We start from the raw sequence: 13,978 nt of genomic DNA, 5'->3' as shown, positions 1-13,978 counted from the left end.
ATTTATTTATTTAGAATGTGAGCTGGGGGGAAGCAGAAGGAGAGGGAGAAAAAATCTAAAGCAGATTCCATGGTGAACATGGAGCCTGAAGCTGGCCTCGATCCCACAATCCTGAGATCATGACCTGAACCAAAATCAAGAGTCAGCTAGCTGCTCAACCAACTGAGCCATGCAGGTGCCCTGGGCCTTGGCTTCTTTCAGCAAGGGATTCCTGGCCCCCACACCCCTGTTTCATTTTTTTTTTTTTAATATTTTTTTTTCAATTTTTATTTATTTATGATAGTCATAGAGAGAGAGAGAGAGGCAGAGACATAGGCCGAGGGAGAAGCACGCTCCATGCACCGGGAGCCCGACGTGGGATTCGATCCCGGATCTCCAGGATCGCGCCCTGGGCCAAAGGCAGGCGCCAAACCGCTGCGCCATCTCGGCCTTTTGGCTAAGATCAAGTGTAGTATCACACCCCTGTTTCAATTCTCATTTGGTATTTCAACGCCAACTTAAATATCAGTTATATTTTCTCAGAATATTCAAAGCCTGGCTGTATTATAAATCCCTGTTGTGAAGGGACCATATCTTATACTTTTGTGAAAATAAGACTATTCCTTACATTGAGTAAATACGTACAGTTATTACACACAGTAGGCACTGGATAAATGTTTCCTTCATCAACCCTTCTCTTTTATTTATTTATTTATTTAGTTAGTTATTTAGTTAGTTAGTTTTAAAGATTCTATTTATTTGACAGAGAGCTAGAGAGAGCCAGAGAGCACAAGCAGGGGGAATACCAGAGGGAGAAGGAGAAGCAGGCTCCCCGCTGAGCAGATAGTCCAGTTGGGGATGTGGGACTCAATTCCAGGACCCTGGGATCATGACCTGAGCCAAAGGCAGATGCTTAACTGAATGAGCCACCCAGGCACCCAACCGTTTTCCTTCATATCCACCAAACTTTGCATGTGCTAGACATTTTAGAGGTTGGTAGAGCTAATTTAGTTGGAACTTAGATCCCACCTTACTTTTTAGAAATCAGCTGTATCTACTGAGGCATTTTTTCCATATGATAAAATGCACCTGTTTAAGTATAGAGTTCAAAGAGTTTTGACAAATATATACACCCTTGTAACCACCACCCACAGTCAAGATATTGAACTAAAGGCTCCTGTGCTCTTTACAGTTTTTCCCTCCCTGTAACCCCAGGTAACCCCTCACTTGCTTATTGTCACGATAAATTTTAAATTTTTTAAAAGGATTTTATTTATTTATTCATGAGAGACAGACAGACAGACAGAGAGGCAGAGACACAGGCAGAGGGAGAAGCAGGCTCCACGCAGGGAGCCTGATATGGGACTTGATCCTGGGTCTCCAGGATCAGGCCCTGGGCTGAAGGTGGTGCTAAACCGCTGAGCCACCTGGGCTGCCCAATTGTCACTATAGATTAATTTTGCCTGTTCTAAATTTTATGGAAATGAGATCATATGCTATGCCCTCTTTTGTCCTCCGTTCGCTCAGCAAATGTTTTTGAGATTCAGCCACATTGTTGCATTGTATCCGTGCAAGCTCACTCCCTTTGGTTGCTGCACAGAATTCCATTGTATGGATATACCACAGTTCATTCACGTGTGAATGGACGTTTGGATTGTTTCCAGCTTTTGGCCATTTTAAATAAAGATGCTATGAACATTTGTAGACAGTTCTTTTTGAGGAAGTATGCTTTCATCATGGGGAAGTATGGTGAGTGGATACTCAACTTTTTTCCTTTTTTTTTTCTTTTAAGATTTTACTTATTCATGAGAGATACAGAGAGGAGGAGAGACAGAGACACAGAGGGAGAAGCAGGCTCCCCACAGGGAGCCTGATGCCCACTTGATCCCTGGATCTGGGATCAAGCCCTTGTGGTGAAGGCAGATGCTCAACTGCTGAGCCACCCAGGTGGCCCTGGATACTCAACTTTATCAGAAACTGCCAAAATGTCTTCCAGAGTGGTTGTACCACGTGACATTCCCACCAGCAGTTTATGAGCTTGTATCCTCATCAACACTAAATATTGTCAGTCTTTTTCATTATAGCCATTCAAGTGGGTATGTATTAATATTGGGGGCACCTAGGTGGCTCAGTAAGTTAAGCATCTGGTTCTTGATTTTGGCTCAGGTCATGATCTCAGGGTTATGGGATGAATACATTAATATAAATGTTAGCATTTAATTTAATTATTTAAACATTACATGTTAATATTGAATCTTCTAACTTATGAACATGGCATATCTCTCCATTTATTTAGGTCTTGAATTTCTCTCAATAGCATAGCGGCCTTACGTATATATTTTTAAAAGTCATCCCTAAGTATTCACTATATTTCCTTATAACATATAGGAATTTAATCTATATTTGCATTTTGTATTTTGACCTTGTATCTTGTAAACTTACACACTTACTTGTTCTGTCTCTTAGAATTTTTCCTATACGATCGAGTCTTTTGCAAATAAAGAGTTTTACATATTTTATAGTATTTATGCCTTTCGTTTTCTTCTTCCCCTTACTTTTTAAAAAAATATTTTATTTATTTATTCAAGAGAGACACAGAGAGAGAGAGAGAGGCAGAGGGAGAAGCAGGCTCCATGCAGGGAGCCCAATGTGGGACTCCATCCTGTTCTCGAAGGATCACACCTGGGGCTGAAGGCGGCGGCGCTAAATCACTGGGCTACCGGGGCTGCCCCCCGCCCTTTTTTAAAGTAAGCTCTAGGCCCAGTGCGGGGCCGAACTCATGACCCTGAGATCAAGAGTACCGTGTTCTGGGACACCTGGATGGCTCAGTGGTTTTGCGTGTGCCTTCAGCTCAGGGCATGATCCCGGAAACCCAGGATCGAGTCCCACATCGGAACACCTGCATGGAGCCTGCTTCTCCCTCTGCCTGTGTCTCTGCCTCTCTTTCTGTGTCTCTCATGAATAAAAAAAAAAAAAAAAAAGTTCCATATTCTACCTACTGAGCCAGCCAGTTACCCTCTTCTTACTTTTGAGTTTATTCTTCACTTAGGTGGCACTTTGTTCATATTTCTTGTTTCCTGGTGATAGTAATGGCAAGTGTTTATTAAGACTTACTATATGCTAAATACAGTACTAGACCTTCTGCATATAATATTTTATGTAATTCTTGTTGCTTCTTTGTGAAATAGGCATCTTTCTATGAACGAGGATACTGAAGCTCAGAGAGACAAGTAATTTACCGAGGGCACTTGGCGCTTGATACATGTTAGAGCCAGGATTTGAACCAGGGGTATGTGGCTTCGAAGCCTGTGCATTTTTTCACAACGGACCAGAGGTAGAACTGGCCCTTTAAGGATCTAGCTGCTGGTTTCAGATTAGACAGTGAGGACCGTTCTTTCCCAGAATCCCACATATAGAGTGATGGGAAAACAGAGACTCTTAGAAAAATGTCCTGCTCCTGGCTGCCCTCTCTGAATGCTGTGGTTCCAGCTGGCCGCAGAGTTATTTCACTCCTGTTGTGTTGGCAGAAGGAGCCAAGCATAATCCCCATCTGGCTTCTGGTGCCTTGCCCTGTGTGGCGACTACCTCATCCAGGCCCTGCTGGGATGGGGTGCATGGGGACCTTGAGCTGTACTTGTAAACAGGGACTGGGCTGTGTGAGTCAGAGTGGCCTTGGGGAGACATGGATTCAACCTCTCAGGATCCCATTTCAGTTGGCTGCCAAAGACCAAATGTCACTGCATTGAGAGGCTGCTTCCAGTGTCACCATCTGTCTCTGACCCTCTGGGGCTAGCTCACTCAGCTCTGAAAGCCTTGGTTGCAAAGGGCAGGGATAGGGAGAGACGTGGAAGCACAGGCCTGTCAGGTCAGCACTAGTGCCACCTTGCAAGGAATCACACGGGGATTTGGAGTGGAGTTGGTGGCTGCAGAGCTGAGGCCTCCTGGCTGGGCTCTCTGGGTGCAGCTTTTTTACTGTTTCTAGACAGCTCTTTTCTGGATCAATTCTTCTGGGCTTCTGACAAGCTCCACTTCATGAGGCTTTGCTATAGGCCCCAGAAAGAACTGCCCTAGTCAGCAAGTTAATGCTTTCTCCACAAGTAGTCACCGGGCACCGAACCAGATTACTCAGTGGCACTCTACCCAAACACTCCCCAGTGTGAAATTATTAAAGTGTGTTGGTTGCCAGGATGGGTGGGTGAGGATCAGGGGTTGTGTGGGGAGATAGGACTAGTCTTCATTTTCCAGATGGTTGTCAGATTGGATCACCCATCCTGGTAGGTATCTGCCCAGGTACCTGTGGAGCACTGCCCTGTCAGCAAAGCACACAAGAAGCTCAGCTGTATGGCATGTGGGCATGTGTATGTGTGGGCATATGTGTCTGGGTGTGCATGTGTGGGCACATGTGTGTGGGCATGTGCATGTGGGCATGTTTGTGGGCACATGTGGGTGGGTTCCAGTTTACCTTAATGCTAACCTTTCTTTATTTTTAAAATTAATTAATTCATTGTTTTTCCTAATCTCTACTTTTTTTTTTAAGTTTTTATTTATTTAAGTCATCTCCACACCCAATGTGGGGCTCGAATATACACCTGAGCCAGATGGGCACCCCTAGTCTTTATTTTTTATTTATTTATTTAAAATATTTTATTCATTTATTCATGAGAGACACACAGAGAGAGGCAGAGACATAGGCAGACGGAGAAGCAGGCTCCCTGTGGGGAGCCTGACACGGGATTCAATGATCGAATCAAATGATCGATTGATCTGGGATTATGCCCTGAGCCAAAGACAGACGTCCAACCAGAGTTACCCAGGTACCCCTAGTCTTTATTTTTTAAAAAAGCTGAGAAGCCAAGGTTTCTCCTGCTTGCTGCAAGTCAGTGAGCCAGAGTGCACATGGAGCAACATATAGCATGCGTCCGAAAATGAGGGTTCATAGAGGGGAAGCTTCGGACTTCCAGCGAGCCCTGTGCTGCCTTCTCCTTCCCAGCCTCAGGGTGCAATCCACCCACAGCTGGATACCTGGGGAAACTGTGCTGCCAGGACAGGGCTGGCTGGGCCCCGGAAGTCCAGGGTTCCAGTCTTTTCCACGAGCCTCTCTGTTGTGTATATACCATCCTGTTTCTCACTAGCTGCCCATGCAGCACCCTGGACTGATGGGGTCTCTCCCTTCCTTCTTGCCAGATGCTGTGACAGTGATAGAGTCACTGGTCCTTGTACATGCCGGGGAGGAGCCTTCCTTTTGGGGGTGACCGCATTCATCTGGGCATGCCTGCAGTACTCTGGGCCCATGGATGTGAAGGAGAAGCGCACGGTAGGCCACGTTTGTGACCTGATGGGTATTATCTATGTGTCTCTGTTGGACTCTCCCTACTTGCGTTGGCCTGGGAGTTCCTCTTTTGGGGGCTTTAAACCAAAAGTGAGAGAGGGGGCTTTGGCTCTCAGGATTGGGGTGTGGGATGGTGGTCCCCCCTAAGACAGTGCTATTACTGGGCTGGGAAGCACTCAGGGAGCTGGGAGCACAGACCAGAGGGTGGGGACCAGTTAGCATGCCGGCCTGGGAGCAGGTTTCTGATTTGGGTTGGCTCTGAGCCAGTCTTCCACCTCTTGCCCAGGGGTGTGTAATTTCATTTGTTTGCTCTTTGCTAGGGCTCTGCCCCAACCTGCTGAGCCATGTTGAGTACTGTTGGGCACCCTCTCTGTGGTTAGGGAAGAGCTCCTCAGTCAGACTCCAAACACAGCTGCATAACCAGCTGGAGGCAAGGAGCCAGGAGGCCCAGGCACTGGCAAGGTCGGCCCCCTCCTCCCAGCCTGATGCAGGTACACCTCCCAGCCTCTGTATACTGCAGGTACACCTCCCAGCCTCTGTATACTGCCTTCGACAGGCAGTGGATTTGTTGGCAATCGGAGTATCCTTCCCCTGTGACGAAGACTGCCCCAGGGGAGGTCCTTCTGTCTCTTGCCTGGACTTCTGGCACAGCATCCTACAGGTCCCCTTTCTCTCATCTTCTTTCCCCACTTGCTGTAAGAGAAAGGTGTCCAAAATGCAGAGCTGGCTTTTGTCACCTCTGCTTAAGAGTCTGCAGTGACTCCGCGCCACCTGCTGAAACACTGAATGTGACAGGCAAAGCTCACCGTCATCCCACTGCTGCCCGTTGGCCCTGCGTCCCTAGCCTCCCCTACTTTGCCTTTACTACTTGTCATTCTGCATGCTTTAGGGTTTGGGTACACTGTCCACATTTAGGCTCTTTTTTTTTCCTGACAAACTCCTATTCTTCTTTATTTCAAGCCCCATCACCTTCTCCTAATAAGTCCTCCTTCCCCCTCCAGAAGTCCCTCCTTCCAGGATTCATAGTAGTACCTCCACCACTGTGCCCACCACGCTGTATTGAAATCTGCCCGTCCCACTCTATTCTAGTGTCCCTGGCTCCTAGTGGAGAGCCTGGCGCGCAGCAAGGGCTTGGTGAATATTTATCAGTTTGAACTTAAGGATGGCAATTTTCCTGTCAAAGAGATCTTGGAAGGTTTGGAGAAGGAGCAGTGGGGTCCACACACTGGGTCCCTGGTGGTGCCTGCCTGCCCGCTGGCTCATTCAGCTCCAGGCTTCACATGCCTCTGGGCCGGCTGTGGATCAGGCTTGTGGGCCTGAACCTGGAGCAGCTGTGTGCAGCCTCCTGGTTACAGATGCCCCTGGCTGCTCTGCAGGTGTCCATCCTATGCATGATTGCACAGAGGGAAAGCTACGTTTACTTTGTCCCTAGCCTGAATGCAAGGCCGCCACATCCAATTACAAGAGCCGTGCATTGTTCAGTGACGGAGGGCAGCCCCCAGAAGCTTTGCTGTTGTGTGATGTGGTGGCCAGCCGGGGTGAGGCTGACAGCATTGTCCTCTGGTTCCAACCTGTTGCTGAAACACTGCTTCCTAGCAAGCCGGGAAAACAAAGTTCTGTGAGCCAGCGGGCTGGCTTCTCTCTCAAGCCTGAGCAAGAACACTCCAGGGCTTGGGAGGGATCGCTCTTAGGGGCCGTTCTGCCTACAGGATTTTTCTTTATCCTCTTTGTCTTTCTGGAGAGATGAGTTCTGAACTAGAAACATTGTCAGCCGTATTCATGGAATACCTACTTGGGGTTGGTGGAGCTCTAGGCTCTGGCGGGGTCACCCCCACTCCAGTTTGGAGAGGCTTGTGATCCAGCTGAGGAAATAATAGTGTAAGCACTGAAGAAATAGAACTGGACAGAGGTTCTACTGGAAGTGGCTTGCGAGTTGTATACGTGGTTTCTAAAGATTACCCCAGTGACCTCCTAAGGTCAGGGCTTCTTAGAGGGTGGAGGGCGTGGGAATGCAGAGAGCTGGGTGGCGGAAGTTGATCGAGAGGGGCTTGGCATTCCCTGGCAGTAGCCCAGGATCAGCTTGGCTGTTGCTGGCTGCTTTTCTGCTCCCCCACCCCTTCATGACCTACCAGTCCTCCGTGTCCCATCTGAACCTCCTTTCCTCGGTCGCCAGTCCCCTGTGGTGGACAGGCTGTAGTGGTGAATGTCTGGACTTGTTTCTTAGGTGCAGTGCTCCACTTTTCATATGTAAGAAGGGGACAGGATGGAAGTCCTGCGGAGCCCTGGGTTAGGCCCCGTGAGCTGCTCTTTCTAGGGCCTGTCACACAGGAGGGAGAATGTTTGCTTAGCTATGGCCCCCACAGAGCAGGGCCTTGGTTGGGAGTGAGAGGGAAGTGTGTCCTGGGAGCAGGGGACAGGGGGACACTGGTCTCTCCTTGGTCTGCTAAGGCTGCAGCCCAATGTGTAGATGACTCCTCCTCAGGGAGACCTCCTACCCTTAACTTCTGGACGTCCTGGCCCCTCCTTTTCTGCTCCCGTTCAGATCTGGATTTGGCAGGGGTGGGGTGGGAGGACAAGGAGCTGTGCTTCAGAAGGGGGAGAGGAGAGGCTGGCTTGAACTCAGCTGAGGCTCTCTCTCTCCCCCTCCTTGCAGCTGGCAATGGTGGAGATGGTAGAGATGGTGTTGTCGGTGTTGTCTGGGAAACAGGGCCCTGGAGAGGAGTGCTCAGGCTCTAGCCTGCACTCTCTAGTTATTGGACCTGTTGGCTGCTTCCTCTCCCTTGGGGTTTTGCAGCGCCTTCCTAAGAGTGGCCTGGACGTAGGCTGAGATGTTTCCGGTTTACTCCCAGGGCCTTTTGGGGGTCTGTGCAGGGAGCTGCCTGTGTGTCAAATTCAGAGTCCCAGAGCGATCGATGCTCAGGCTCTGCTTGCTGCTCCTGGAATCATAGGTCCCTGCGTGGGAGTCAAGGCCCTGTGTGTGCAGGGGCCTCCTGTCCCAGAAGCTCTTTGGCAGGTATGTCTAAATGTGACTGCATGTTTATCAGCTGCTGGCTGAGCTCTGCTGTTGGGGGTACCCCCAAACTCCTGCTATCTAGTGGGAAGGTGTTAGGTCGAAGGTATTGGAATCCTCAGAAGCCCTTCCTGTTTGCTGGCTCTACCCTCTTTCTCTGGACTCTTCCACTGGATTCTTCCGTTGGCTTCCAGTCCCCTGCTCTGTCTCCTAGAAGTCACTGCTCCAGGCTTCTCAGTTGCCAGTCTTTCCCCCTTCCACACTGGATGTGCTGCTATTAATAACTGGCAAGTCCCCCCTCCCCTCCTTCCTGCAGCTACAACTGTGGGAAGAGCTATTGTTGGCATGGCTCCATACTGGGAGTCTCTGAGTGATATGGGGGAAGCTCTTGTGGATGGCAGGCCCCCACCTTGCCCAGTGACTTGGGGCCAAGGAGGGGTGGTCTGGGGAGAGAGCCCTCGGGCTCCAGCAGCCTGCTCAGCACAGCCTCTCCTCCTGGTGTACGCACACCTTGTTGGCTGCAGCCGCCCCCCTGCTCACCCTTCGGTGGCCTCTGATCACTGGGCCAAGCTCCTGGGCATCTGGCAAAGCATCTACAAACTTTCTCCTCAACCCGGCTCCTCCCTCCCTCTGGCTCTCCCTCCCTCCCACAGCTCCGTTGCTGCACTGCCTCCTCCTCCCTCCCTAAATCTGCAGCGTGACTGGAAATAGGCTGAATTAATCAGCAGACTGAAGCTTCACTCTGCACGGATCCTCTGCGGCACAGGCTCCGGCTCCTCGCTCCCACGCTCCCCAGCCCACTCCCCTCTTTTTCTCTTCTCTCACCCTTTCTCTCTCTCTCTGTTCCTGCCTCTACTCCTCTCTCCTTGAGGGTGGTGTTGGAAGTTCTGTAGTTGACTCCTTGTGGCTCAGGCTCTACCACATGCTCTTTAAGCAGACAGAGCTATGGATGCCCCTTCAGGGCAAATGCACCAAAGTGAGTATGCTAACTTGGTTTTATATTTCTGTTGCAAATGCCTTGTTCTCTGCTTTGTGTGCAAGGCTTTTGTGGCATAGTAATTGCCACAAGTCTTGAAAATGGGTGCTGCACCGGAGGCAGCTCAGATTATGAGGTAGCTAGGATTGAAGAAGGTTAAGAATGGGAATCCCAATGCCCGTGTGTCTAGGCAGCTGCCATCCAGGCTCCCAAGTCACCCAGAGCAAGAATGGAGCTGAGCGTCCCAGTGGGGCATCCTGTTGAGTTATGCTGGGACCTGGGGGTAACGGGAAGCCCTGGGCCTGGATGTCAACCCTCCTTGGGGCTAGGAAGGGTTTTTGTTTTTTGCTGGACCACATGCGTTGTTGAGCTGGGAGGAACCAGGGCCCGGCTGATTTCTTCCTCAGTCTGGGAGGCTGCAAGAAGAAGAAGATGAGTGGAAGTGCCAAGGTCAGCAGGAGGCTGGAAGAGGAAGAAGCTTGAGGCTTTGATTTGCCTGGCTGAAAAAAGACTCAATTTGTGTCTAGCCAAGCTAAAAAGAGATTTATCATGGCTATTAAAAAAGACCAGCTTCAGTGACTTAGGCATGACGTGGAGTCCAGCTTTGGGTCCACTCCCCACCTGCACTGGCCAAGAAAGCTGGGATGGTGGGGACCTGGTTCTGGGGCCAGCCAGCTCTGATTAGCTATTGGCTATTATCAGGGCTAGGGGTCATGGGCTAAGTTCATAACCTATCTACCTGAGCCTATGGGAACAGATTTTGCTCCCCAAGCAGGTGGAGTGGGAAGGTAAACAACTGCTGTGGGGATAGAACCTATGAGGGGTCCTGAAAGGACCGGGGCTGGGGGGCCAGATGCTTTTGGATCTGGGCCACCTGGGAAACCTGACCAAAGTGGTGCAGCTTAGGGGTGTTGGCTCTGGAAAGGCACATTAGACTGACCCAGATGCACAGCATCAGGCCCCACAGAGCTGGTCCTGTTCAGTAGTGGATTTTTTGTAGTTCTGATTTGACCGAGTTCTTTCCCTACCCTTCTGCTGCTCTCAATCCCCATGCCCTCCCAGTGTCCCCTTTAAAAAAAATTGTTTTAAAGATTTTTATTTATTTATTTGACAGAGAGAGAGAGCACAAGCATGGGGAGCAGCAGGCAGAGGGAGAGGGAGAAGCAGGGAGCCTGACATGGGGCTCGATCCCAGGACCCCAGGATCACAACCTGATCTGAAGGTAGATGTTTAACTGACTGAGCCACTTAGGTGCCCCTAATTAATTTATTTGAGAGAGAGAGAGAGAAAGAGAGAGATCATGACCTGAGCCGAAATCAAGAGTTGGACTCTTAACTGACTGAGCCACCCAGGCACCGCTGCCCCCCCTCCCCCCCACACTCAGTGTCCCTCTTTGATGGAGGAGAAGCCCAGCTCATGATGGGCATTTGTGGCCAGCATCTCCTGGGCCTGGGCTTCCTAGCACCTCAAGTTACTTTGCTGGGTTCAGTTGAGCCTGAGCGTTGTTCTACCTGCAAAGCATTGGTGTAAGTGGAGATGCAGGCTCCTGCCTCCCCTCTGCTGTAGAGCTTGCACTTAGCTCTCACTCCTCACCCCAGGAACATCTTGGGAGGTGTCTGGCAGTGGGATGGGTGGGAGATTTGGACCATCTGGGAAGCATGAAGAATCTCTCACTCCCTCTGGGTACTTAAGGCTGGGGCAGTTTTTTCTCACCCTTCTTGGCCCTGTAGACAGGAAAAGCAGACCTTCAGATGGCATGTGTAAGAGTTGGGTCCCTCCCAAACCAACCACACGCATCCTTGCACGGTCTCTCTATTGGTGCTCAGCCTAACTTGTGTTTTGAGAAAGGCCAGCAGAGCCCTCTCGCCCATGGTGCTTTCTTCATTTCCTTTGAAAATGCTGAAGTTCCACCAAGTTCCTCATCTTTGGCTCTCACGTTGCAGGGGACCGGGTGGGGGGTGGAGCACAACAGGAGAAACCGTGATTTTACCGGTAACTGGTACTCTCCTGCCTGCCTACCTGCCAGAGACAGGGTGAGGTGTGTGTGAGGGGCGGAGGCAGCTGAAGAAGTGTGCCTGGGGCCACGGAGAGCCGGCTGGCCCAGAAGGCTGTGTCCTTGCCCCAGGGCCTGCCTGTATGGGCAGGCATTTTTCTCCAGGAGGCGTGTGATTACAGAGTGGCTATTTTCTCTCTGCTTCGCTGTCTTTAATCGCCAGTCTGGGGTTGGTGTTCCTGGCCAGACACAACATGCGTGGGCAGACGCACACAGTCAGCTCTGCAGGCCTCTGCTGGCCCGGCCCCAGGAGCATCTGCTACCCTCTGGCCCATACCTCCCACACCTGGAGAGCAGTCGTGTGCAGGTTCTAGGAACCTGGGTGCAGAGAGGAAGAGTAAATCCATTTCTGGGTTGTGGAGAGGGGGGCACCTGGAATGAGGCAGCGGATGTCAGGACGGCCACGAGATGCACAGAGGGGAGTCACAAATGTCCAAAGTCTAAAGGCCTCACTAGAAGGGGGGCATCACCCTGGTTCCCTGGCTGCTCCTTTCAGCCTTTGCCTGTCTTTTGAACATGGTCAGCATCCCAGATGCTGCAGCTTCCCTCGTGACCTGCAGCCCCTGAGATTTATCCGGCCCTCCCTCTCTCCTGCCCAATCTCCGTCTCTTGTCTGTTTGGCCGGCAGCCTTTCCACCTCTGCGGGCCAGCCTTTCCCTGCCTCCAGGACGTTTTCTCACTGGAGCATTTCTGGAGGCCTGGCCCAGGCAAATCCATCTCGGGAACCTTCACATCTCCCCCTGTGGAAAGAGGGTTCCCAAAGTGGAGCCTAAGGGAGAAGGGGGCGGTGGGGAGGCACAGTGTGGGAGACCCTGTGTGCAGTGGCTGTGTCTTGCAAATCCTTTTCTTCCCTAGGTTGGGTGGAACAGGTGTCACCCCCCAGGCCAGCCCCTGAGACTTGAGAAGGCCTCTTCTCCTTTCTTCCTCCCCTCATGCAGGAAACTTTTTTTCCTTCCATGTGAGGAATCAGGGAGGCAGATGTGCAGATCTTAGCCTTCCCTGACACTCATCTGTCCTGGGCCATGGCTTCTCAGGAAGGCCCCAGGGTCTCTGCCAGAGGGAGGTAGATGCTCTGGAGTAGAGTATTTAACCATGCTGGGGTATAGGCCCTTTGCCCAGAGGGCCATATCTTCTTGAGCTGAAATAACCAGTTATCCCTCTGGGAAGAAGCAGCTCTTATCTTCATAATCCCCCAAAGCCAGCATGGAGAGCAGGGATTAGGGGAGATTTAGGCATGGGATCTGGGAAATCTTGGGGCCAGGCTCACCCTGGAGCCCGTCCTCATCCTTCAGGCCGAGATAGCTGGCAATGAGCCAGTGTGGGGGCTCCACTCAGGTGCATCCTACTGGAGAGGGGGGGGAATCTACAGTCAGGGGATACTGTCCCTGTCCCTTCTAGTTGTAGAGATATGTGTCCTGTGAGGGGCAAGGTTGCCAAGGAGGGCGGTGGATATGCAGACAGGCATGGAGAAGGAAATCTGGAATGTCAGTAGGCAAAGCCAGGGCAGGCCCCAGGGAAAGCACAGGGAGTGTAGGGGAGGGCAATGAGCTGGAGTAGCCAGGGCGCCACCAGCTCAGCCACCCTTGGTCAGGACTCAGTAGATACCCCAGCCCCTTTCTTGGGGCCCCAAGTCTAGGGCTTTGCTCCTCTTGCTCAGGAACCTTTTCTGGTGGGAACTCGCCTCAGAGCTCTTGGGATGGCCCAGCTTGCCAGCACTCTTTTCCCAGGGGGCAGTGGTGGGGGGTGGGCATGGGGGATGTTCTTTTTGCCAGGACCCCCAACCTAGGGATCTGTGTATCAGATTCAGTGTGTGCATCGGCCTCACCTACAGAAGTCTTGATTCGGTCAGTTTGGGGTGAGACCTGGACCTTTGGGAGCTCCAGGTGTTTCTGTTATAGATCCCAGGTTGACAGCTCCTGATTAACATGTCACTGGGACCACGGAAGATATGTGCCTGCTCATTCTTTCATTCCTTCAGCCGGTGGTTGTGGGGCCACTGCTGTGTGCCAGGCACTGTCTCAGCAGCTGGTCAGGGGGATGTGGAGATAGAAGAATTCAGTACCTGTTTTCAAGGAACTAGCAGTCTGGTGGGAGAGCCAGACAAGTAAATCTATAATGACGGTTCTCCACAATGCAGACCGGGAGCCAGGTTGCCCAGGGTGCTCTTGAAATACAAACCTCTCCCTGTAAGTGCAGCCCTTGGTTTTGGGAAAATTTCCCAGAGCGGATGACGTTTGAGCTGAGGCTTGAAGGATAATAAGTAAGAGGTGTCTGGGGCCGGGAGCATGTTCCTGGGCAGGAAAACACATAGAGGTCCTTGCACATGAGCTAGAAGAGCACGGCTTGCAGCAGGAATGGAGGAAATGCAGGCGAAGAGGAGGAGGAGGCTGGAGAAGCTGGCGGATCACAGGTCCTGCTCTGGAGTCTGGGCTCGATTGGAAGGATAAGCAGGGGTCAGTTGATGTGACATGCACGCTGCTCTGGCTGGATGTTGCAGTTGGTTTGGAAGAGGTAGAGACTGAGGAGTGGGAGGGGGAGGTGATCACCGCAGGAGCCACGATGTCCAGCCGGGAGGGCCACATTCCAGGGTTTTGGATGAATCCACTCCTGGGGGCCTATGAAACCACAAGG

General features: G+C 51.3%; 1 protein-coding gene across 20 annotated transcripts in view; it reads left to right on the top strand.

The window, feature by feature from the left end:
- TMEM94 (transmembrane protein 94) overlaps positions 1 to 13,978 on the top strand; it is a 35,769-nt gene that overhangs the window by 6,428 nt on the left and 15,363 nt on the right. For 5 of the 20 annotated variants that reach the window (XM_049114563.1, XM_049114558.1, XM_049114562.1 and 2 more), the window contains exons 1-2: positions 9,034 to 9,294; positions 10,409 to 10,516. The exons of 1 other annotated variant lie outside the window; for it this stretch is intronic. In XM_049114563.1, the coding sequence (XP_048970520.1) occupies positions 9,241 to 9,294; positions 10,409 to 10,516 (162 nt within the window). In that variant the 5' untranslated portion in view covers positions 9,034 to 9,240. Of the gene's footprint in view, positions 1 to 1,707; positions 1,729 to 5,163; positions 5,294 to 9,030; positions 9,295 to 10,408; positions 10,517 to 13,978 lie in introns of those variants that run through there. 14 more of the 20 variants (XM_025467966.3, XM_025467965.3, XM_025467976.3 and 11 more) reach the window with 6 other exon arrangements.

This window comes from Canis lupus, chromosome 9 (assembly GCF_003254725.2).
Source record: "Canis lupus dingo isolate Sandy chromosome 9, ASM325472v2, whole genome shotgun sequence".
NCBI classification, from domain to species: domain Eukaryota; kingdom Metazoa; phylum Chordata; class Mammalia; order Carnivora; family Canidae; genus Canis; species Canis lupus.
The sequence above is the reverse complement of the archived record's forward strand: the minus strand, read 5'-3'. Positions and strand labels throughout refer to the sequence as shown.